Source organism: Patagioenas fasciata, chromosome 6, assembly GCF_037038585.1.
Source record: "Patagioenas fasciata isolate bPatFas1 chromosome 6, bPatFas1.hap1, whole genome shotgun sequence".
In the NCBI taxonomy this organism is placed as follows: Eukaryota; Metazoa; Chordata; class Aves; order Columbiformes; family Columbidae; genus Patagioenas; species Patagioenas fasciata.
In genome coordinates, this window is record NC_092525.1 from 18,340,787 (window position 1) to 18,366,658 (window position 25,872).

At 46.0% G+C, this 25,872-nt stretch overlaps 1 protein-coding gene across 1 annotated transcript; it reads right to left on the bottom strand.

The window, feature by feature from the left end:
• Positions 1 to 25,846, bottom strand: PGM1 (phosphoglucomutase 1). The gene is made up of 11 exons (XM_065842363.2): positions 25,548 to 25,846; positions 12,326 to 12,488; positions 11,892 to 12,038; positions 10,711 to 10,836; positions 9,302 to 9,492; positions 8,687 to 8,841; positions 7,995 to 8,110; positions 4,739 to 4,874; positions 3,141 to 3,324; positions 1,175 to 1,309; positions 1 to 259 (listed from the first exon to the last, which is right to left on the bottom strand). Exons 1-11 carry the CDS (start codon positions 25,791 to 25,793, stop codon positions 170 to 172), a joined length of 1,689 nt encoding a protein of 562 aa, XP_065698435.1. The 5' UTR covers positions 25,794 to 25,846; the 3' UTR covers positions 1 to 169.
• Positions 25,847 to 25,872: the final 26 nt, after the last annotated feature.

Consider the following 25,872-nt stretch of genomic DNA (forward strand, 5'->3'; position numbering starts at 1 on the left):
TGGTGACAGGGGCTGGGTTTTATTGTCTATCCTTTGCAGTGCAATAGTGTTCTTAAATACAGCAATAAAATTAATATTCCTCTTTTAGTGACAGATTTGACAATGAAAGGGGAGACGGGCTGACGTCCTTCACTCGGTGTGCACTCCAGCACAGGGTCTGACCAAGCCTTTATGTGATGACAGTTGGGCCAGTGCGGCCGGTTCTTTCATGAAGCTGTGAGAGTTTCAGTGCAATAGAAATGAGAGGTGCCAGCATGACCTGCAGAGAGGAAAGAGATAGCTCAGAACTGCAGAGCAGAGCGGGACACATCGCATCCACCCTTCCCTCGCAGGTGTCAGCACGGGACACCCAAAACTCAGCACCTGCTGGTCAAGGGACTGTTTTGGGTTCATACACGAGCTGTGGGACCAGCAAGAGGGACAGCACGGTGAGGGACGCAGCATTACTTCACAGAGAAAACCCAAACACAGCTCTGGTACTGCCACTGCCACCTTCATCCTACCATACTCCAAGCTCTGCTGCACCATCAGCACAGGACAGTTAAATCCTAAGTTTAGTTTGTGCCTCTCAGAATGCAGGTGTTTTGTTACTCTTTCTGTACAGTAAGTTATGCAAAAAGAGCTCAAAGACTGTTTGTGGGGCATATAAAATGAGAATTCTTTTCCTCCCGTGCCTACAAGAGAGGTCGACAGCATTTTTAAATGATGCTGTAAAGAGTAAGTATTAAACTTAGTACAGAACGGGTCAGCATCATCTTATATCAAACTGCATCCTTTTGCCCCATGTATTTGTTTTAAGCAATATTTCCCAAATTCAGTATAGGAATGAGCTCATTGTATCCCTAGTGATGCAACATTTCAACTACAAGGTCAGTTCAGCACTGAAACAGTGCCCTCCCGCACCTGCAACCAGCCACAGATGAAACATAAACAGGAAAACTCAGGGGCAATTGGAGGAGCAGCTGTGAGGGATTCTGAATAAGTAACACTCGTTCCACACAGAGCTTTACGTTTAAATAAATCTATCTATACTGGGATTAAAGATACCAAAGCCCTTGGTTTCAAAATACCTAGCACCTCCACATAGCTCTAAGCAAAGCAGCACTAAGCAAAGATTAAAACTTTTTAGGGAGGTTGGGACTCAGCAGTGCCAAGACGGAGATGCCATGCTTACCTGTGGGTCTTGATTTATCTTTTGAGCATCCTTCTCGTAGCTGTCGATGTACAAGCGCACAGTTGCTCCAGCACTGCCAGTGCCGCTCAGTCTGAAGATGATGCGGGAGCCATCAGAGAAGATGAGCCGCAAGCCCTGGTAGGAGAGAAAAAGAGGAGAAGAGCCCTCTTGGGCACCCAGGTATTTTCCATGAGACTCTGTGTGGCTGTGCCTGACCTGTGCCATCCCTGAGCTCCTCCTTTTGTGAGCCACAGAAGGCTCCTCTGTTATCCTCTCCTCACTTCTGGAGGAGCCGGTGTCCCTTCTTATGCACTCTGGAGAACTCGCTACAGCTCCTGAATGCAAAGCGTGTTGCTGCTGTAAGGTCCCTCATCCCAACACTTGCTTGAAAACAAGAGCTGGGGACTGATTCTCTGTCACATGCACCAAGAGGAAGAAATTGTTGCCCCTGAGGTTGGTGAGAGCCTGCCCCAGGTTGCCCAGAGAGGTGGTGGATGAACCATCCCTGGAGACATCCCAGGCCAGGCTGGACAGGGCTCTGAGCAACCTGAGCTGGTGAAGATGTCCCTGCTCATGGCAAGGGTGGCACTGGGGGAGCTGGGGAGGTCCCTTCAACACAAACTATTATATTACCAACCCACTGCTCTTCCACAAAAACAGGACATAAAGAAAATGCTCCTGTCACCCCACAGGCAATTCCTGCAGGATTTCTCCATTATTCCTTCCCACTTAACATACTTCCACATTACACTGTCAAACCAATCCATCTACAGGACATTTTTATTTCAATAATGTCTGGCGACAGGTTACATATTTAATACTCCTGTCACTTCTGGAGCCTGAACTCACTCCCCATTACAGCTGCTTTGCACTGCTGCCAGCCCTCTGAGGGACAAGCACACAAGGGTGCCACCAGCTCAGGGACAAGTACATCCAGGGAGGGTTTGCCTGCAGCAACCTGTGGGTCTGGTGCTGGAGAGAAACTAAGACCTGAATGGGAGGGTTTGTGCCTCATGCTCCAGTGGGGTTTCACAGAATCATTTTGGTTGGGAAAGAACTTTAAGATCGAGTTCAACTGTTAACCTGGCACTACTAAATCCACCTCTAAACCACATTCCCAAGAACCTCATCCCTCCAGGGGTGGTGACTCCACCACTGCCCTGGGCAGCCTGTTCCAATGCCCGACAGCCCTTTGGGGAAGAAATTGTTTCCAACATCCAACCTCAACCTCCCCTGGTGCAACTTGAGGCCGTTTCCTCTGGTCCTGGTGCTTGTTCCTTGGGAGCAGAGACCGATCCCCCCCCGGCTCCAACCTCCTTTCAGGCAGTTCAGAGATCAGAAGGTCTCCCCTCAGCTCCTGTTCTCCAGGCTGAACCCCTCAGGTCCCTCAGCCGCTCCCATCACACTTGTGCTCCAGCCCCTTCCCCAGCTCCATTCCCTTCTCTCAACTTGCTCCAGCACCTCAAGGGCTTTCTTGGCATGAGGGCCCCAAAACTGACCTCAGGATTCAAGGTTGGGCCTCCCCAGTGCCCAGTACAGGAGGACGGTTACTGCCCTGGGCCTGCTGGCCACACCAGGATGCTGGTGGCCTCCTTGACTACCTTGGCACACTGCTGACTTATATTCAACCCTTTTTCAACTCTTAATTCAACACAACCCATTTCTCAGCTGCTGACCCAATGCCCCAAGGATCCCTCTCAGCTCAGCTCTTTCACTCAATCCTCACTGCAGTGGCTGTGGGGAAGCTCCACAGTCTCCAGAATCTTCCCTCTCCAAGGCAGCAACTTCCCTCACACAGTGCAAGATCACACCAGCAAACACAGGGCAGAAAACATTTTCCAAAGAAAAAAAAAAAAAATCAATGTTTGGCTTTAAAACAGGTGCAAATGCAACAAAGATTAAGCCCAAAATACAGAGCATGACACCCCTCTGAAGTCACATTCAGCCCAGGCAAGGTTATGCCCACCTGGTTTCTGGAGACGCTTCCATCCACAGGATCGTTGTACTCAAAATTATCAGCTTTCTCAACCGTGTAGACTTTGTCACCACACGATAACTTCTTCCCAACAAAGGAGCGGTCAAACATCACAGTCTCCAAATCCTTCATCATTTTGTTAGCTGCATCTGCGTCCACCTCTTCATAGTCGTACCTACAACCAGTCACCACAAAACCAAGAGGAGGAATGGGAGGCTGTAAGGAGAAGCAATGTTTTGTGATGCTCTTGTTTAAAGACCCACAGAAAGTCTCTACTCCCTTGCTGGAGGAGAGAACAGGAAGGACAAAGAGGAGGATCTGTGAGCTGCAGTAGCACTACGATCCAGTACAAATCTGTGAGATATGCTGCAGTGTACCACAGGCATTCACCATCAGGAGAAATGAAAGCACAAATTTTGCTGTCTTGCACTAGGCCTACACTCCAACAATGCTGACTGCAATGAATATATGCTAATTCTGCCGATAGGATCTCGACAGGCTCCTCACGACAACAATTTTGCCTAAACATCCTTGTGTGCACCATCCAGTAAAAGGCAGGTGCGACTGCAGCACAAGATAACACACTGGTGCCAGCTTTGGTCTCATTAACCCAGGTAAGAGGCAGCAGAGAGCGGCCGAAGCACAAACTGGTATCTGAGATGTCATGCTGTGATTGCCAGAGTGATTTGTGCTGCTTTTATTTGCCCGGCTGGCGAGACACTGCACGCACAGGCTTGCTAACCTGCCTGCCACGGCACTTAGCTCGCTATGCAGACATACCTCTGGTGCTAAAAGACTGCCTTTTTCTTCTAGACTTGGGCATTTTTTCCACAGGTTTAAATGCCTCAGATGTATGCTGGCTTTGTGGTGTGGGGGAAAAAATAAAAAGAAAAAAAGGAAAAGGCAAGTTCTTTCATTTGGCAATTTGAGACAGAATTTTCATGTAGATCTTCAAGTTGAAAGATTTCTGCCTAATGCTTTCACTCCAGACAGCGTTCCCACCTCTGTTTATGAGCAGGTTGGTTCTCGCTCCTTCCCTTTTCATCTTCCATGCCTACTGTAGTTTAAATTTGCATATTTTGGACCTAGACAGAAACTTAACCAGGTAAAAAACAGCCTAGGAGCTGGGCAGTCATTTGATAACACATCGTCATCGCCAAAGGTATTACAAATTAACTCGTGACATGCAATCTGAAGAAACATACTGTTGCAATGGCAAAATGGAGTCTTGTAAGAAAAAATCTCCATTAAAAGCAAAAAGATACTGTGCACATATAAAAAGTACAGCCTTTGCAGACTTTGATACTAACTAGATTTATGTTCAGAATAACAAAACCTAAACTGGACATGATAAAAGGTTAAGGTAAATAGCCGCTGTTTGATTCAACCCAGATATGTTGCATACTGCAGCAAACTGCTCAGGGAGTTTGAAATTACTACAACATGACAGAAACAGCAAGAGTTGGAGGCAGGAACAGCACAGCCATAGCACAAGCTGGTGCCACCAGTGCTTGGGGCTCTGACCTTGGGAGGTTGAACACCAGACAGAGATAAGTGTGAGGCGTCAGGAGCGCTTTTTTTCTCCCTACCTGGTGAAGAAGTTCCTGCCGTATTTCTGCCAGTGATCCTTCATGATGTCCTCCACGCTCTGCTTGCGGGTGGCGAGGATGGACAGCCACGCCAGGACAGCCCACAGCCCATCCTTCTCGCGGATGTGGTCGGAGCCTGCAGAGCCACAAAATAAACACATTTCTCACCTTTCACATGAGAGTCTGTGCCCTACCTTGTCTTCTCTCCTCCATCCAACTGGCAGCTGTACAACCTCACAAATGGAAGGCATTTCATGATCTCAGTCCCTGCTGCATTGTTAAAACGGTTCAAGATATCATCTGCTTTTAGCTATAGCCCAAAAACATTCGGCCCCTTTTAACACACACGCTCTCTCTCTCTCATTGTTCACAGATCCTTAATTCTGTTCCCAAGGAAGTAAGGGGAATGCACAGTAAAAAGGTCATAGAAAAAAAAAAAATAAAGGCAAACGCAAAGGAACAGCTCAGGAAGGACTAACATACTAACATCAACCTCTTCAAGCAGCTGTCACGCACTGCCCGCCAAATCAGCGTACTCTGATCAGCACATACTCTGGCTGAGCACCAAGAACAATGTCAGCCCTCCCTGAGGCAGCCAGACCCTAACGACTCCAAAACCACACTGCAATGGAGACAAGAGCAGGTTGTTGGATGGTGCACAGCACGGCAAGGAGGGGCTTCATTCATATGTGGAAACCAGGAGAGCGCCGAGCGCCTGCACCCACTTGCTGGGTACCAAGAGGCTGTGAAAGATGCAGTTTTGGGTAAAAGAGGGTTCCTCCAAAGCAAGGATTGCACAGAGGGGAGGAAATTATCAGGGCCCAGCCCTGCCCTGCCCTGGGAGCATGCTGGGGGGGCTGACAGCAGCATGGCAGGGACTGCCCAGCACCCAGACCCTCAGGAAACCTGAGAGGGTGTTACAACTTAGACAGCACCCCCAACACCCAAATTAAACAAGGAATCAAGTGGCAGCCCAGAATACACCCACTCAGGCTCCACGCTCCTGGCTTGCAAGTTGAGTGCTGTGCCACAGATGCAGTTCTATCATTTTGCTCTGGAAAACCACCAAATGTGTATTAATGAAGTCCCAAGGAGTCCAGGTACGCCTGCTACTGCAGAGAGCACTCCTGAGCTGCCATTTCACTCCCTCCAGAATTGCCAGAGTGCAAAACGTCTGGGAAGAAGGCTGGGGGCTGGGACATGCGTTACGTGGCGCTTTATACAAATCCCACTATTGTGAACGCAGCGATAAATTATCCTCATGGTCCTTACAGCAGAGAGAGCTGTACAAAGGTGATGGAGAGGAATGCTAAATAAACAGAAGTCCCATGTGATGTATCAACTTATTGCTGGTATAAAACACCCAAGCAAGCAAGCAGGAATTCTGTCATGTTGCATTACTCTAATTGCTCCTGGACTCCAGTCCCACTGGGTCACAGTTTGTTTCAATTTTTACTGGGTCTATTTGGCTGCTCCTCCACCTCTCTCCCCTTCAGCACTCACACTCTGTCCAGCTCCAAACAACTCCTTATTAACTTATTATCAAGCAGCCTTCCTCACCCTTTTTCATTCCTTAAAGTGCATTTGCCAGATGGACAAACGCCCTTTGCCTTGTGGGGGGAATTCAACACTCCTGGGCCAATTTTTCTCCACTAAATCTGCTTCAGTCCCTGGTCACTCAGCCATGATGCTGCACAGCCAAAGTCTCAAACCTCTTTTTCAGCCCCTGCTGTAAATGGAATCAGTCACTTTTATTTATAATGTAGAGTCACTTACCTATTGGAGGATGTAGAGAAACTATGAGCTCATTGCTCACACAATACAAGATGGAAACAATTTTAGAGAGCTGCTCATTAGAGACCATCTCCTATCAGCAGCTCCATTAATCATTTACTGCTTTTTGTTTTTATTTATTTACTGAAATGCTGTTGCCCTCTCATCAGCCAAAGTCCAGCACATAAACTTTACACATGCTGAAATCATTCAGGGCAAAACTCCAAAATGCTTCTTTGCTCACGATTTACTTCAAGATTTCTTCACAGAGATATCACGCTTTCCAAAATTCCCTTTCCTTCCAACGTGAGGCCAAATCCTGTTATCAGAGTAGCATTTGATTGCGAAAATATTGCCACTGTATATTTCTTCAGCCCCACAGTGAACTGCTTTCAACCTGAGTCTGTGATGCCATCCCTTCAGCTACAGACCCCTGGGGTAATCCTTTCAGGTTAAGTTGTGCACCCCAGTTCCACAACACACTTAACTGCAGGCATTTGGGGATTTAAGGAGACACCCAAGTGCAGGCTAAAATGTTTTACTAAAATATGGGGTGGTGGAATGAAAACACACAAGGTTTGAGCCTGAAATCAGCCAGCCTAAATTCCCCCAAGATCCCGTGTCTCACAGATCCCACCAGCTGTCCTGTGGTCTTCAGAGGCCTTTAGAGAACCAGCAAAACAAAATCGCAGGGAGATAAAACTCAATCTTTGTGCACAGATTAGGTGCTGTATGCAGGGAAGGTCCTGTTTCCAGAGTCAGGTTGTTAAAACCACGTGGCAGACGCCATGCGAGAACTCAGAAACGGCCGAGGCCTCTGGGGAGCACTGCATGTTTTGAGCACACCGCTCCGACGTAGCACAAAATCTGCTCACTTTAAGTTCCCTGCACAAATAATAGTTTGGTGTCACGTGCACACCCCTAGTAAATTCCTTAAGATGTTCACTTTGTTTCTCAGTAACCTAATAACTTGCTCAGACTGTTCAAAGGCAAGTGTTAATTTAAACTTTATAAATCATACCTTGTTTTTAGAACAGGAAAATGAGGGCCCTATTAAGCTCAGAGATTTAATAGTGACCTGAAACCTTCCCTAATAAAACTGCATGCTGCAAACTATATTTCTTTCCAGAAATGAAAACATTTAGAAGGTTTTCCTGGCCACCAAGAGTTGAAAAATACATTTAACACTGCACTTAATCCCCACAGACTCAATGACCGGGCTAGCAGAGAGGCCCTTAAACTTCCTGCATATCTACTTATACCTTCCTAAATAACTGAAAGGAGAACTAGCTCTTGCCTGACAAAATTTTTAGCATTGTGTTTTGTTTCAACTAGTAATTTGTGCAAGCTTTTCTTTTTTATTTTATGATTTTAGAAGCATTAACAGCTACACATGAAAGATAAATCCCAAGCTGCCCAGCACAATGAAGAATGAAGAGGATGAATAACAGCATTGTTGGTGAAATCAGCAATGCTGACTTACCAGTACCAAAACTTTCCTCTCCACACAGAGACAGTTTGTTTGCATCCATCAGGTTTCCAAAGAACTTCCAGCCAGTTGGAGTTTCATACAAAGCAATCTTCGTAGCGTGGGCCACCCTTCAAAGGTAAGAAGGCCAAGTCACATCACAGCTGGACTCTTAGCGCTCCCACGTGAAATACTGCAGTAGGAGCTTCAGTTGCTACTGAGCATCTCTTCTGGGGCAACACTGAAGCCAGGTCCTGCCCCTGGTTTGGTTTTTTACAAGGAACAATTTTTTGCACAGGAATCCTCTATTTCATCCTGGTGTAACGTTTGCGAAATGGGTGGGATGCACAACTAAAGAACAGACGTAAAGCACTTCTAAAACAACTTCAAGTTGTAGATCTCAAAGCTTTTAACAAAGAAAGTATCACTATCAAATTCAAAAAAGGTGGGAAGGTTCATTTGTTTGGACATATCTGTAGAGAAGAGAAAGAGCCAAGAGTAGCCCAGCTCTGCCATGTGCCCAAATGGGATTTAATTCATTAAACCCCAGTGCCTCCCCTGGCTGCCAGCCTGCAACAGCCCTGGCACCGCTTCACCCTTCAGACGGACCTTGCACTCGCTCACATGCATTAAACCACAAAAAAGGGACCGTCCTTCCTCGTCAGGGCTTCTTCCCCTCTCCCACCCTGCACAGAGGCAGACACTACCTGTCAAGAGCCCCGCTGGTGGGCATGCTCCGCGCAAAGCCCCGCACTCCCGTCTGCTGGAAATAAGGGATACTGAAAATATTGGCAGCAATGACAGCGACGGAGTCGGAGGGGTTCACAAAGAAGCCATGTTTCCCAAGAATCATGTTGCGATCCTGGTGAAGACAAGAGAGAAAGAGCTCTCATCCCCGCTTAGCGCAAAAAGGCTGCAATGGCCAAAGTTCTACGATTCTATGATTCTAAGTTGTTCAACTTGGCAGGCGCAGCCTATAAACCCAACAGCTCACAGAGGTTTTTGACTGTACTAAAATAAATACAGTTTTGAAGAAGTTAAATAGCAACACCTGCATAATATTTCACCTCCCTGCTGATTTTTCACAGCCTTTAAAGCTACTTAAATACAGTTTGGACTTCATTATTAACACAGTAGCCAACTATTGCTGCGGTGGCACACTGCAGCAAGTGGTTCACTTCCACTCATGATTATGGAAGGGAGAGAGGGAGAAAAAAACCAGCTCTTTGCCTTCGTTCCCCTCTCCTTAACAGCAACTGAGCAGTCAGTCCCCTCCCATTGACTAGAGGGAAAAAAAGGTGAACACAAAACAGCTCATTTACCCCATCTCCATCAAAGGCAGCTCCAAAGTCGTACTCTCCTGTCTTCATGGTCTGGACCAGGTCAGCAGCGTACGTCAAGTTGGGGTCGGGATGGTGGCCACCGAAGTCCTCTAGGGGGGTGCAGTTCACAGCTGAATTTGCGGGGGCTCCGAGTTCCTCACACAGGATCTTTTTTACATATGGGCCCACAACTATCATGGCAAAACATGGAGAGGAAACAAGTCAGGCTCTGCCCCTGCCCTGTAACCAGCCAGGCCTCTGGTCTGCTCAGCTTACGTCAGTTTATATGGTTTATTGTACAAACGCACAAGCGCTGACATCAAAAGCCTCAAGCAGCACACAGGTGTGCTTGAGCCTGACCCATCCAGGCACACAAGCTCTTGCCAAAGCCAGCTTTTCAGCTGAGGGGTTCTCCCACTAAATAAGTGAAACCACTCGTGGGTTCAGAAGAAACTGTTGCCCCTGAGGGTGGCGAGAGCCTGTCCCAGGTTGCCCAGAGAGGTGGTAGATGAACCATCCGTGGAGACATCCCAGGCCAGGCTGGACGGGGCTCTGAGCAACCTGAGCTGGTGAAGATGTCCCTGCTCATGGCAGGGGTGGCACTGGGGGAGCTGGGAAGGTCCCTTCAACACAAACTACTCTGATTCTATGATTCTATGAAGTGAGGATGAGGCTATGGCAGGGGCTCAGTATGTGAGCCAGGACCCCACTTGTGAAGGGCTTGTGCATGGAGGTGTTAGTACGACAGCCACATAGAACAGAACAAAATGCAAATGTGAGTCATGGATATCCAGCAGTACAGTGGGATTTACTGCTCTCAAACACTTAAGGTGGAGACAATAAAAAAAAATAAGTGAGCATAGGAATGGGAATGTACTGGTGACAAGAGAAACAATATGCTAAGAAAGCAAGGGTGCTTCTGAAAATGTCTATTGAAAGAGACTCACAAGCTTGGCTTATATATTAAATTTTTAAAAACTGTCTAATGTTCCCATTTTTGTGATCAAATATCTGTGGGCATATCTTTGCCTAAATGCAGTGACCTCCATGGGACACTGCCTGAGGTGAAGTCTACCAGGGCAGCTGTGATGACAGTTATCAGCACTAACCTCCTCTGTCCCTCAATGGGGATCAATGTATGTGAACCACACAGCATTCCTCCCAACCCCACCGATATCTCTGCTCTTGGTCAATGCCCAAGTCCAAACTTTTCACAAAAGAAAATAACATAAAGCCATAAAAAGTTTGCCTGCAAGAAGAAAAATGCAATATGGTACAAAACAAACAAATAAAAATGTAGAAGTGATGGACATAAATTCAAGAAAAAAGCCTTTTCTCTGAAGCAGGTGGTAAAGTTGTGGGGACACTCTGTGCTCCCACAATGCCTCAAAACCTAAGCCCAGCCATACCTCCGTGCATGGCATCGATGCGAATCTTCAGATGGTTCTTCCCTGAAAGCAGCTCCTTCAATGCACTGAAATCAAAGATGTTCCTCAGCATATTCGCATAAGCTTCTACCGAGTCCACAATTTCCACTGGAAAAAAAAAAAAAAAAATAGAGACCAACTCTTACAGTCTGAAGTCTCTGTAGAAAATTAATTTTGGTACACACAGCACTGTGTTGACAGTCCATAGTGCAAAGGGCCAGGGCTCTGCATAAAGCCATTAAACATCCCACAGAATAAGACAATAATAATGGTCCTATATTAAGAATTTAATTACAGGCTGTCACTGCTAATCGGGTTACAGACCAAACAGACCAAAAAAATCCTTAAGACAAACACTGTTTCAGCTACAGCTCCCTGGACTTCTTTCAAGAGGGTTCAGTCCTACTCCACTTACCTGGAGAGTGGGACTAAAGGGAAAAAAAAAAATAAATAAATATATATATATATATATGTATATATATGTAAAAACAGATCTCCAATTTCCAAAGTCAATGGGAATTGTGCACCTAATAGTCTGAAAAAGTTGCACCTTTGCAACTAACAGGTAACATAAAGCCTGAGTCATGAAAATCTCATTAACATTAAAATCCCACTATACAGAAATGGGGACTAAGAGAAATACCAGCTTTTGTAATGTTTTATTATTTTTTGCGTTTAATTACAAGCACAGGTCACCAGGAGATGGTAAAAAAATACTTGCAGTAAGTGTTCCTCAAAAGCCTTTTTAAAATGCATTTTCATATTTCATGCTGACTGACAAAAGTCACATGTGAAATTTAATGGTTTTCCCACTCACAGAGACTGCTTTTTTGTTTTAAACCATGGAAAAAAGTCAGTTACAAAGATTAAACACTAACACCATGATTTTTAATCAGGAAAACACACTGTAACTGCAGAGTTCTCTGTTTTGCAAGTACAAGTTAATGGTGGCATTACAGACAAACAGTCTCTGATTTAGTGAAATCTGATGAATCAGATTTACCTACTGAAGTAAAACCTTTGATAGGACAGAAACAATGATATAATTAAAGTAACTACACAAGATTTTTTCAGAAACACACAACGTCCTTGCCCATTCATGGCAGGTCCACGCTGACTCCACTTGAAAGGAAACTTTCCAAGAGGAAGAACAGTTGTTTTACCTGTAAACGGTTTAAATTTGTTCTCCAAGTCAAACTGCTGTTTCCCAATGGTGCTCAGGTCCACCTGGAGATCTGGGCAGATCGCATACTCCTCAATTTTCTTGCTAATTTGGAAAATTTTATCTGTGATACCTTCAGGGGCAGGACCTGCAAGATAAAATGGGCCAGGGGGAAGACGTTAAAGAATCCGAGTGCAAGAGGAGTGTACTTCAGAAGTACAGGAAAAGAGCTGTGCCTGCGAATACCTGCCTAAGAGAGGAATGGAATATCAGGGTATGAGGGGAGCAGATCAATCACTTGCTCTGTCTAGGGAAACCCACTGCTCAGGGCACTAAATATCTGTTATATTATTAAGACATTTAAATTAGGTTCCTTGTGGTCAACACAAAAACAGCCAAACAGAAAGCAAATCGAAACAAACCAAGCAACTTTACCTCCATTGGCAATGTTGAACTTAATGCCAAAATCTCCATTCGGCCCACCAGGGTTGTGGCTGGCTGTCAGAATGATGCCACCGATGGCTTTGATTTTCCTGATGATGCAGGACACCGCTGGGGTGGAGAGAATGCCGTTCTGCCCGATAACCAAACGACCGATCTGAAAATTAAAGAGCAAAAGTAATGACTGTGAACCCCAAATCCTAAAGAGCTGAGCTTTCTCGAGGCATCTAAACAACCAAAAAAACCCACCACGTCCCTCTGGTTATGGTCTCGAACTTTGCTTTCAAAAGACACAATGAGGCTTAGAGAAGCCCAAATAAAAATCAAACATCATCACTACTGCCATGGCACCAGCTGCGGATTCTCTTACAGCAAGTAACGCACCTTCTTTCCATAAATTTAGTAACATCACCGAGATTAAATCCAGACCAATGTGTTACGCAATACAAGGTAATCAGGATCTGCTTGCTGGAGTTCACGTAATAAAGTAGAAGATGAACATTCTTCTGGAAGAATGTTCCCCTTACCGTAGCCCCCAGATGAGGTGACAGAGATTCAAAAAAACACCAGACCACTCTGCATCAACCAAGGAGATTAGACCCTATACATGACTGAGAAAATAGGAGGAATTTCATTCAAACGCAAGATAAACCAGGAAACAAAAGGAAGTGTTCCCAGACTGCAGGTCCACATTTGGTGCTAAGCCCCAGGCACTGGATGACTGCAATTCCTGGTGCTGGTGCTAAGCCCCAGCTTCACTGCTGATGGGTTATTACGTGCTACAGCTGTCATAGACTGGCTGGGCCAGCGAGGTTAGGACCTTGCTAAAGGACCTGCACATCTAGCAGATGACGAGCAGAAATGTGAAAGAGCAGCTTATAAACCCAAAGTAAATGCCTTTCTCTTAGCTGGTCACAGCAGCTAACACTGCAGCCCTCATAGTGCCCATCTACCAGGCTGACCGCACTAGTTTATTACACACCATACGCTTAATTTGGAGTAGCCCAGTCTATTCTGGTTTTGCTTTTCCGCCCGTTCTCAGTCTCAAGCCAGCACAGCTTGTCTCACGTTTTAGTCCAGCCTTCCCATCTTACTCCTTCAGTTTCATTGAGAATCAATGCAGTCTTCAGGAATCTCCTCTCTAAAACTTCATCTCGGGTTTCCCATCTTCCCTTTGAGGGTCACATCCACACCGCCCTTCCACATCAGTGCCCTGCCAGGCCTCACATACAGCTCAAGGGATGCTGTGAAGAACTGCCAAAACAAGGGAGTTTCTCCCCAGAACAACGCAGCAGCTGCCAGAGAGTTGGGTGAGTTCACTGTCCTTACCCAGCCCGTCCTCCCTGCTCCCTGCGCACCTGAACTGCAGCTTACACACCTGCGTTGCTGCTCTCACAGCAAGGAAGGAAAAGCAGCAAAACCTTGTCCCCATACAAGCTACCCTCGGATTTGGGTTTCTCTTTGGCTGTCGGAAGTTTCCAGCTGTCATTCCCCACCTGTCCAATCCTAAATCCTTTCTGGTAACCACTGAACAAGGTTACTCGGTGTAGCAGCGTGCTGAGCAATTTACACTTTATCTTTTTTAATTCTCTGAAATTTCTCATGAGGAAAATCTAAGGATGGTAACAAAATACCTTTCACAGAACGCTCCACACAGACCTGTTCACAGACCCCCTTTGTGCAGTGATTTTGAGCTCCAGCACTTCGAAGCAAGCCCAACACCACTTCCACCACCCTGATTTGACTGAAAGCCCCACTAAGATGCACATGGGCAATAAAGAAGACCTCCCACGATCCCCTTCCTTACCCCAGCAGCACAGGCTGATGCTTTCACAACAAAAACATGTTTTCCAGGGCAAGGAAGCTGGTGTCTACAGCCCTTCATGTCATCAGCACGTCCTTCCAGTCCTTCTTCTGTACAAGAGATGCCTCATAGGAATAACCTCACCAACCCCACACCCTGTGCCTCGGTTACAGTCTCTGAATAGAGACACTTCTATTTATACAAGTCAGGTTAAGTGGAGGAACTACCCTGGTCATTTCCTTCAGCCAAATAATCATAATTTCAAAACACGCAATATGATGGTAGCGACACAGCAAGTGTGTTTGGCACTATTTGGAAATCCCACTGACCTGCTTTTGTAGAGGTAACAATCCCTGTCTCTGCCACGCACCAACAAAGAGATTTTTGCACACTCAAAACACAATACTCATTCTTACATTTGGAAACATCCTTGGGCTCCTCCCTTCTATTCTATAGAGCAAGATGAGCATGACATTGATAGTTACAAGTATTAGCCAGACTGTAGAAAAACAGTCAATGAAAAATATAAAAACAAGCAGTGAAGTAGATTTTAGCCAGACATGCACCACACTGCTGGAAAAAAACGCACAAGAAAAGTGTCAGCTGGTCAAAGTCACTCTAACCTCATCTTTAGCAGCAGAAACCTGGTCCTAGTGTCAAACTGTCCAAGCAGAAGGCCTGGCTCTTTGGTACATCTTCCAGCTCTTCTGCTCAGCCCTTACACTGACTTAAGAGGAATACATTAAGTTGCATTGCCAAAGCAATGTCCGACCCCCAAGGTGGAAAATATGTTGATTTAAAACCAAAACAAAACAGAAGTTTACTCCTCCTATTCTCCCATTCACTACTAATTACCCTGCTGTGATCAGATAAGATTTTCTACCAAACAAATTCATAAGAGCCAAGTCTCTCAGCACAAAGTTTTGCTCTGCACTAGGAGGTCCAGGACAGACAGACAGAGGCTTTTCTTCTTAAAAACCAAAAGGAACCAAAGCCAAAACCCCAGTGCCCAGAGCCTTGCAGTGCATGAACCAGGCTCTGCTGCAAACAGACAAGCCGCTCGTTCTGCTCCCAAAATATAGATTCCCAGTACAGAGATCACTGCAAAGGTTGCCACTCACTCGCTAACTCTCACATTATTTCAATTTTCCAAGGCTCCTGGACTACTTATCACATAGCCACAACTTAGACCTGTTGAGAAAGAAACCACCATGTTTTGCCTTTTCCTTTGCTGAGCAGCTCAGACTGATGCTGAAAGAGCTTGTGCCGAGCTGGCACTGAGAGCCAGGGCTCCCCCCGCTCCTCCACTCAACAATCACAGGGGTTATGATCTGATGGACAGACTATGAAATCCACAGGTGTCAACAGCTTGTGGCATTGCAAAACACAAACCAAGAACACACAAAAACCCAGCAGTATCTATCTTCTTTGCTGCGTGTGTACTCCTGCATATTTCTATCCAACTGCATCACTTGAAAGCGAAAAACCAGCAACTTCTGTACTACCAAACTGATTTTCCATTAAAAAGTTGATTATTAGCAGTTGAATAAAGACTGGGGAAATTAAATCTCATAGTGACTATTACGGTTTTCTGTATTCATCAGCTAGACAACTATAGGAATTTAGTCATTTAACATTTACCAACCCCATTGGCAGCAGCCATTTGGACTATCAGTTCCACTGCAGACTTATTAAAGTATCTCCCATCACCTCCAACTACCATAGAAGATCCTTGTCGATCTCTTAAGTCTATGGAAAAAAATATACTCTGGATAAAATTCTGCAAATAGTTCGTCTTGGATTCAAAATAAAAGGTCTTCTTCCGTAATCCACTGGTTCCTGGTTTCTGGTCGCTGTAAGGAGCTGTTGGCATGGTCAACAGAGGCAGCGGAGCGTCTTCCATGTTCTTTTTTCATGCAAATGCATTTAAAAAGTAAATTATGACAAAATACAAAAACCAATCTTGACACCAGCAATGGCCCACCTATTAGACAGAAGTTCAGCAAAGTCGTTGAGCACCCAAAAATAGCTTCTTGAACCTTGAGCTGAATGTGGTTTCTGTAACTGAAGACGTTCTCTTGCACTTGCGGTGGAGGATCAATGTCACGGAGAACACACAATTCCACGCTGCTGTCCCTCACTGGAACAGCTGGGAAAAGGAGATTTTTGTTTTCTTTATCATCCCCTGTTCCCCAGAGGCACAGCTCCTTGACATTCTGTGCTATCACCCACCGGAGCCCAACACCGGCGACCGATCCGAGTCCTCCCTGAGGGCAGTGGCGCAAGGGGAGCAGCTCAGATGCTGCCTCGGCGCGGAGCCCAAGAGTTTTCGCCAGCCCAGCAGATCTGCAAGGCAGGGCCGGGCCGGGGCCGCCGTCACGCTGTTCCGCAGGACATAAGCCTCCAGCGGGCACGGCAGCGCTCGGCGAGAGCTATTTTGCAAAGTCTGATGAGTTAAAGGTCACTCTTAAAATGGAAGGCAACAGATCTGTTACCTACGGTTTGCTCATTGCTTTGACAATCTGATTTCTCCATGGCTCCCTCTCAAACGCAGGGACGTTACCCACGGTGAATGGTGGGTCAACCTTTGTCTGACTAAGAAAAACCCAGAGTAGCTAAAAAGCCACGAGAGCAAAGATTTCAACTGAATACCCACAGAAGTCTCACCAAGGGCAATAGATGCACCTGGAGTTACTAAAAAAAAAAAAAAAAAAAACCAAAACCCACAACTAAAAAAACTATCAAATCCTTTGAAAACTGCATCTGATAAAGCTATTCATGTTGGAGCACTTTAAACACATAGAGAAGAGACTCAGATACCAAAAAACTTTCAGGAAGCATCATTTTTCTGAACATGGGGAAGGTAAATCTGAACACTAGATTGGATCAGAGTTTCCTCCAAACCTCTTTAATAACACAGAGTCCTCTGTTCAAGCTGCTGGAAACAATTTATAGATATTACTGGAGCAATTAAAGAACATACACTTTGTAATGACTCAGTTTGTCCCATTATTAAAGAGCTGGGGAAAATGTAGGTGTGTTCACAGCTGAATTGTGACAATTTACAAAGACACTCCCGGGACTGTTTCCTGAGGTGCTGATTCTGTCATTGCTGCAAAAACTGACAGATTTTCTTCCAAGGCATAAAGAGATCCTGTTATATTCATCAGTACGTTAAAACTGAGCTGGATAATTTCTGTGAGACTCAGGGGGAACCTCATGACTGAAGGCAGAAAAACACTCTCAGAGACGAAGGTTCTACCTGACCTGCAAATGCGTCAACCGGGTGCCCCAAGGCAGACGAGTAGCCAGGCGAGCTTCCCTACGGAGGGGATTCAATTCCCAAGGAAGGGGAATTTAATTCGAGTTTTTTCTCAGAAAGCAAAGCTATTCCAGCCATCTGCAGGAACCCTGAACAATGTTGCCCCAGCAGCCGCCTACCCAGGCTTGTCCAAGGGGTGAGTGCTGCCTTAGACCAAAGCTCTGGCCTGAACACGCCACATGTGAACTGAGCTGCCTGATCCACCCAAAGCTCTCTTGCCTTAGTGTCCCAAAAGCCATTTATCTTGCACGGGCTCAGAATTTGATTCCTTAATTCCCCTCTTTTCCCCACCAAAACACACTGAAGCACATGCACTGCAGGATTAGGGCAACATGTATTCTACACCAACAGCCAGATTGCCCAGGGTATGCAGCTACAAACAAGAGGTTTGCATTTTATACATCCATGCTCTTTCAGCATCCTGCAGCTGAGGTGCCTTTCTATTTTCATGCAAAGGTACAGGTTTCCCTCTAGTGGCACAGAAAACAAAATTCAGTTCCCAAAATTAGTTACGAGGAGCCTCGCACCAGTCTCCTGGCAGCAAAAGGCCTAAGCAAGCTCTTTCCCTTCTTGTTCCCAGCAAGATAAACTTACTGTCCTGTGAAATGTTGCAGCATTAAGTGACAGGAAGAGAGCAGAGGCCACCTACCAGCTCCTGCAGCTGCACAGAGATGCACATGGACTTACTGGCAAGGAAAAGGTCTCTGGAGGGTTAGGGATTTGTGTTGCAATTAAGTGCACATGTACTGGACAGAAGAATAAAACTAAATTAAGCTGGGCAGGAAGGTCTTGTCATTAGTGCCATGCTTATGTACATGAAATGAAAGGTCATTTGATCTGGGAGGCTTTGGTCGGATGACTGTGACCATTACAGGTCACTTCAAGACTGGAATTCAGCAGGTCATCTGTTCCATCCCCAGAATTGCTGCAGGATCAAATACACCTAGGGCATCCTCCAGAAAGCTGATACAACTTGTTCTTGAAATCTTTTTCCCCAGGTAAGCCGTGCCAGTGCACAATTAGCCTTGCAGTTAAAAGTGTTTTCCTACAATCTGCTGTACATCTTGCTTCCTGTGGTTTAAGCCCTTCTGAGCTGACACAGAATATAAATTGATCATAATCCTCTTCCTGACAGGTTCTCACACATTAAAAAAAATCCTTTAGCATATAGACTCTGAGTGCCCCCTCTTTGCTAAAGTAAATAACCCCAATGTCCTCAGCTTTTCCTTGTGGTCCTATTTCCTAGGTATCTCATTCCTCACGGCAGTCAAAGCTTGCTGAGGGTGCTTCCCCCTCCCAACACCCAAACCACAGTAGGCGGGGACATCCCCTTTTACTGTCTTACACTTCAGCCATGCAAGAACGGAGTGAAAACTATGAGCTAACCGTTGACCTTGGTTAATGATAAAAAGACAAACAAGACTATTTTCTGGTTTTAGAGGACTTCAGTAAAATGTTGCAGCACATGTGGGTCCTCCCTTGCCTCAATACTGCTGGTTCCTCTCAGCCATCCTCAGCACAGGCTTCCTCCCAGCTACAACCTTATATTTCAACACTCAGGCAAGGAAAATAGTCGTGGGGTGAACCCACTGTGCAAAAGCCAGGCTGAACAGGAATTCTCTCTTCACATCCCCTGCAAACACTCTTGGGTCAGGCTTCTCCAAGGTCCAGCATGAGCTCTCCTCCATGAGAAGCCCTTCTCCTTTTACACTTATTTTGTGTCTTTAAGACAGAAATCGCATTTCCCTAACTCCTGCCCACAGAAAAGTTCTAGTCCCTGTGTTGCTGGGTGCACACTTGCCGTCAGAGCGTGTCAGGGACCCTGAGCAGCCCAGCTGTTCAGCTGCCAAAACCTTGCACTTTCCACCCAAGTACAACTCCAGTCCAGGCAGCCACTGCTGTGCATGACATTTGGCGATGCCAAGACAAATGGAGCCAAAGCAAAATAAACAGACCAACTGCAAGGCTATCAGTCATGCAAGGAGTGTTGCTTCAATGGCAAAACTCTGCTTCCATAAGAATTAAAAATCTAGGTTTTGAAGTTGCTCTAGAGGTTCTAGAGAGGTAAAATATGGCCTTGACAATGCAAGTGCACATAGATACAACCACGTACACACAAATCACTACAGAATTAAGACACATTGTTCTGTACTCGCTTTGCACCCCAGTTAAAATTAAGAGACAAGCTGGATGGGTGGCAGAGAAAGGGCTCTATAGGGCCAGGAAAGAAATCACCACCTGCATGGCTGTGACAGACACTGCAACGGGCTCCAGGTTTGCCCCACTGGTAGTTGCTGATCATCCCTTTGCCAGGAGAGAAGTACACGTCAGCAACCAAGATTGAGAAATTTTCTGTTCAAGGGTCAGCTCTTGAAAGCACACCCAAACATGCAATGTTATCTTGGGCTGCCCTGGCCTTTGCTGCCCTGAACCTGCTCTGAGAAACAGGAGAGGGATGCCAGCTCGTTTACCTTGAGCAGATGTAGGAATGCTCCAGGATTTCTGGCCCCAGCCCGTGAGGAGATAACCCCTGTCCCTGGATCCTCTTAGAAACCAGCACCCGAACCCAAAAAAACTAGAATCACAAAATGCAGACAACGTTTTGGGCCAGAGGAACAGCATAAGGAACAAAGAAATGTCTGGTTAAACCTTGCCAGGCCCCATCAGGACGAGAAGCTTTGGTCTGAGGTGTTCAGAGCCAGGCTGCTGCCTGGTACCCACAGTACATATATGTGACCGTGAGGGAAGGAATAGCATGAATAGAAGGGGAGACATACATTCTTTTTCCTGAGACATACATTATTTCTTGGGTTTCACTTACAACAGACTTATTTAAAAATCTAGGAATGACACGTTTTTCTGGATAACTGGATTGTACTGCAACAGCCTTTGTGGTCTACTCATCACATCCGATGCTTAGTACGTTACTATGATTACAAATGTATGTATTACATTCATGTTGTATTCTGTCTATGCACCCTTCTTCTTACTAATATCCGACGTTAATTCTCTTTATTTCTAAGCTATGTTCCAGTTCATTATTTGAAACATTGATCAAGATATTGGCTGGCTTGGAGAGAATGACGACAGGACAGCAAGGACCCACCGAAGCACATTTCTTGACCCTGATGCAGCTCAGTCTTGGCGTAAGACATACGGTTAGTACCTGTTCAGTCCAGCTCACCTATCCCAAATGTTCCTTGACAAAGAGAAGGCATTAGACTCCGCCCTGCTGCCCTAACAGCACAGCTACAGCTGAGGTTTCTGGTTATCCAGAGTCATTGTTCCAGGAGATTACAGTTAAACTCATTAGTACGAATTTCAACTGTCTGCTGGATTTGCAGAGATTAACTGCAAAGCACCTTTGCTCTTCCTTTGAGTTGGAGTTTCATTATTGTAGAGTTTCAAATTCCAAAAAGGCACTGAAACTGGACAACCTGGCCACTGCCTTAATAACCTTCAACTGTAAACTGATATAAGCCAATTAACTTCACAGGCAAAGGGAAGCTAAACCAGTGTAAAAGCAGTCTCCAAGCTGTAAAAGCTGCTGTGTGCATGCCTGTCTTCTAAAACCCACCATAATCTGAAGCCAGGAGGTATCTGCACGGGAATACTCACAGCACAATTGGTATCTATTTCCTTACTTCAGATCTTACATCGCCATTTCCCCTTCTGAGAAAAACTGTAATTTAAGAAAGACCAGAAACAGAGGTTTTTCTTAATGGCCTGTAAGATCTAGCATCACTGCATCTAACTCTGGTAGACAGGACTTGCTTTTTGGAAGAACTTTCTTTACAATCACTTTAGTTTGATGTTTTTAATACTTAAAGGGAAGATCTGGCCCTGAGGACTGAGGGAGTCTGTTCTTCAGGATAATGGTGCCAACTGCTGAATGGATTAAGGTCTCTAAACCAAGGCGGCTGATGCTGACTGCACAGTGTTGTGCAGAAACAGGAAGGAGCAAAAGAGATGTTGGTAACAGGTTTCTTAAAAGCTAGGTAAGAAAAATGAGTGAGGCTGAGATAGGGGTGAGCAATAATGAACACTTCCCATCGGTAGAGCCAAAACAGATGCCAGACGTGTCAGTCCCACTACGCTGATGCCGAGGCTGGGAACGTGGGTCTGGACCAGGACGCAGCTCTCCAAGCCTGCACCACACCATACTGGTTATTATGGGCTCGGCAGCACCGTCAGAAAGACAACTGGTCCGGAGCCCATGACAGAACAGCACAGAGAAAAAGGGAGCAGAGCTACAGAAGTAAAGCAGTGGCAAAACCAGAGCTGCTAAGCAACAGAGTTTAAACACTTGGTTTCCCTGGGATAATTGAGTGGGGAAAATGGTTAATAGCAGCCAAACCAGGAAAACAAATTTTCTAAGGCAGAGAGCAGTATTTTCTAACTAAAGCACTGTTTGTCCTGCAGCAGTAAAACAAAACCAGGCAAGTGTTTAACATGCAAAGTGGTGCCTGGTATTCAAAACACCTTCAAGCAATTTGCTTTAATGTAGCTACTTTGCAGCACTTAGAAATCTGTTTATTTAAGAAGGAACCAGGGTCACAGTAAATGTGTTGAATAGCGGGTGACAATGTTAGTGAATCAATCTGGTGCTAGCTATATGATTAAATCCGGATTTATAGCTTCAATTCTGTAATTTTTGCATGCTTTTGATATAAAGCTACTGTACAGCTCCAGTTCTACTCTGACAAGTGCTGGTCATTCAAGAGCTTCTAAGCTTTTTTTCACATAATTAAAGAGTCAGACTCACAAACTATGCGGGAATATCATCAAGGAAACATGGCACAACAGACCAAAACAAAGCAGTTGGGCTACACTGGATGCCAAACGAGAATGGCAAAACCAACAATCTCTATTTTAGTTTATTTACATAAATGCAAACTTTATGTAGGATAAACACCTCTTAATCATGCAACTACAAATTGAGTTGTTGCTAGTCAAATATGAGCATGTAATTGTATACTACCCGTTCCAGACAGAGACAAAACTAAAGCTCACTTTGGCACCCTTTCCTTTGACGTTATAAAACTAACAATCAAACTGCAGTCCTCAGGTTTCTCCTGTGACTTGAGAAGATGACTCAACCAGATCTTAAAAATCACACTATTTTAAATTATTCATCCAATTGCCTTTTACTCCCTAAGACCAGAAATACACTTTCCCAGCACTTGCTTTGGGACAGGTGGCAGACTGATTTCAGATGAGTGAATACAGCCTGGTATAACATATTACCTGGTATAACATACTTTGTCAACCAAGCAATCAGAAGAGCTATGTTAGAAAAGACTGTAGCCTGAACTTACATTCATTTTATCTGTACTCCTTACATCTCGTTTTCAGTTCTACCACATCCATGCTACAACTGTTATACTAGTCCCTCCTCCCACGCTCTGTAATAATCACCTCTCCACAGGTTCAGGTGTCCGGACAGGGCAGCACAGCCACCTCTGGAGTTTTCTCAATATTACTCAATATAAGATTACTGAGTCTTTCTCTGAGACCTGGCTGCTGGAATCAGGAGACCCCAGCACTTGGATGGAAACACAATCTCCAGGAACCAGATGTCTGTTCTGCAGTGAACTTTTCTTACAGGTTAGCAGGAATTGTTCACCCTTCTCTTTCAAGGGTGGCGGACTTCCAGCTACTTCACATTTTTTATGAAGGACCTTACTCAACCGCACTGTGGTAACTATCAAGGAACTAGTACTTGGCATTACAGAGAAAAACTATGAAGCAAGCATTCCCAAATAGAAAAGCAGATATGATACATAGAAATTTATTATGAACTAGCATTTTGCATTTCCTAAATAAACTTTTAAAGTGCAATTTTGCAGTGCTTTTCACCTGCCAGTCCTCTTTGAATCTCCAGGGTGGGGGGCAGGGGGTAATTTCATGGCTTCCTACAGCACTCTGGCAAGCCTATCCCCTACCTCTGTTCTGTTACAACAAAACTACGGAGAACCTGCATCAGTAGATAACTGGTAATGCTGCAATATTGCCAAATTTTTGCTGAAAATAGTCTAATTTGCCTCAGGCCATGGCCTTTGTCTTCATAAATTAATGATTCAGAATGAAAAGCTTTTAAAGCAAAACATCTCACTTTATATATAGCATCTTGGCTCTTAACCCACATAGTCTTCCACTTGTTTTCTTCCTTTACCCCATTTCCTTTCTTGCCTTTCCAGAACATTTTTCTGACTTTAAAGCCAATTCTGTCCTAGCGCTTTGAATTCACACGGGCAAAATACCACAAGGCAAACGGCCGTTAGCAAGTGCACCCCTTGAGACCTGCTTCTGCTACTCGGCAGAAAGCTCAGTGCTGGAACACACACATACACAAGTGTCTGCACCATGAGGGTGGAGGATTTGAGCAGTGTCTGGCCCTTGATCCCCTCCCAAGAAGCCACCTCCCCAGGCCCTAGCGTGTTTTTTCTTTCAGGGCTTTGCTTATGCCTGGGATCAGGCCGAGCTGAAGATGATGGAGAACTCCTCGAGGCTGCCGCATCCCACCAGGTCCTAGGTGCACAGCCAAAAACCTGAACAAACCAGGGAACAAACCTCCCAATCTGCTTATTCATAGGGAACCAAGATGCTGTCTGTGCATGAACTCGAGCACAAACGCTGCACGTTTCAACTCCAATCCCTTCTGAGAACACATAAACAAGCCAGTGGCTGCTGCTTTTCCCGTCAGGGAAGGCTGCACTATCCATCACTTCCACAGGTGCACACAGCAAGGCCAGAGCTGTGAAGGACTGAAAACTGAACAGCTACGACAAATCACAGAAGACAAATTTCCATGTGGCTTAAAAAGAAACAATTATTTACTTCTTTATGCTGTAAGAAGGCAGCAATCTCAAATAAATTTTATTTTTTTCTTAAGAAGGTAGACGTTTAAAGGCATTGAGGCACCAAATTGCCACTGAGAAGCTGAAATAGGTACCTCTAAGGTTTTACCATAATGTCCAACCCTAATCACTGTCGTCCTCAGCCCAATCTCTCCTTATTGGTCTACAATGAAGAAAGTTTGCTGCTCCTGAGGAGCAGTCAGGTGTCTTGGGAGAAGGGGATGTTTTTGATTTGGAAAAGTTGAACTGGAGGGAAAAGCTTTCCTTGGTAAATTCGGCTTCAGCTCAGCTGTCCCTACTACACATTCCCTGCTGGGCTTCTTTTGGGTTGACCAAGTGACAAGACCAATCAAGAGGGATGTGGTCTCCAGCAGTTGGAGACTGGAGAAAGTTCAGAGAAGGGCAACAAAGCTGGTGAAGGGTCTAGAGAACAAGTCTTATGAGGAGTGGCTGAGGGACCTGGGGGGTTCAGCCTGGAGAGCAGGAGTCTGAGGGGAGACCTGATCTCTGAACTGCCTGAAAGGAGGTTAAAGCATGCAGGGTGTTGGTCTCTTCTCCCAAGCAGTAAGTGATAGGATAAGGAAATGGCTTCAAGTTGCATCAGAGGAGGTTCAGATTGGATATCAAGAATTTTTTTTTTCCTGGAAATGGCTGTCAGGCATTGGAACAGGCTGCCCAGGGCAGTGGTGGAGTCACCATCCCTGGAGGGGTTTAAAAGACAGAGAGATGAGGTTCTCAGGGACATGGTATAGTGTCAGTGTTGGGTTTACAGTTGGACTCAATGATCTTGAGGGTCTCTTTCCAACCAAAACAATTCTATGACTCTAACCAGCGCAGAATGAAATGCTGCTCCCCACACAGCACACCTCCCCACTGGCATGCTGGGCCACTCGTTTGTGCTGTCAGCTGGAAAACACGATTGCCCAAAGCAAGAAAAAGCGCTAAGAGGAACGCTGCTCGCACTTCCCCACTTCTGCGCTTGCAGAAACCCGGACCAAAGGGAGGTAAAACTACCAGGTAATTTTCCGCGCGGAAAAGCCGAGCAGAGCTTCCTCGGCTCGTGTGTCATTCACAGCTTCACTTCCACGCCACGCACACGCCGAGCGCCAGCGATTTCCTGCCCCCGTGGAGCGGGACCGGCTCCGGCCCGGCCCGATCCATTTTCCCGGCCGAGGGCTGCCGGTGAACGCCAGAGAGCGCAGCCCAGGGCCGCCCGCCCCGCAGCCTTACCCCGTTGGCGGCGGCGATGCGGACGATGAGCTGGATGGCGTCCTTCATGTAGAAGCGGCCGTCCCCCCCCACCACCAGCGTGGCCTCTTGCCGTTCGGTGGGCGGCACGGTGGCCAGGATGCTCTGGATGAAGTTCTCGGTGTAGTGGGCATTGCTCTGGAAGACGGCCACCCGCTTGCGCAGCCCGCTGGTGCCGGGTTTCTGGTCGCCGTAGGGCTTGGTCTTAACGGTGGCGATGTGCACCATGGCCGGCAGCCGCTGCGAGTTCCGGGCGGCCGCGGCTGGGGCGGGGGGAGCACCCGCCGGAGTGGCCCCGCCAGCGCTC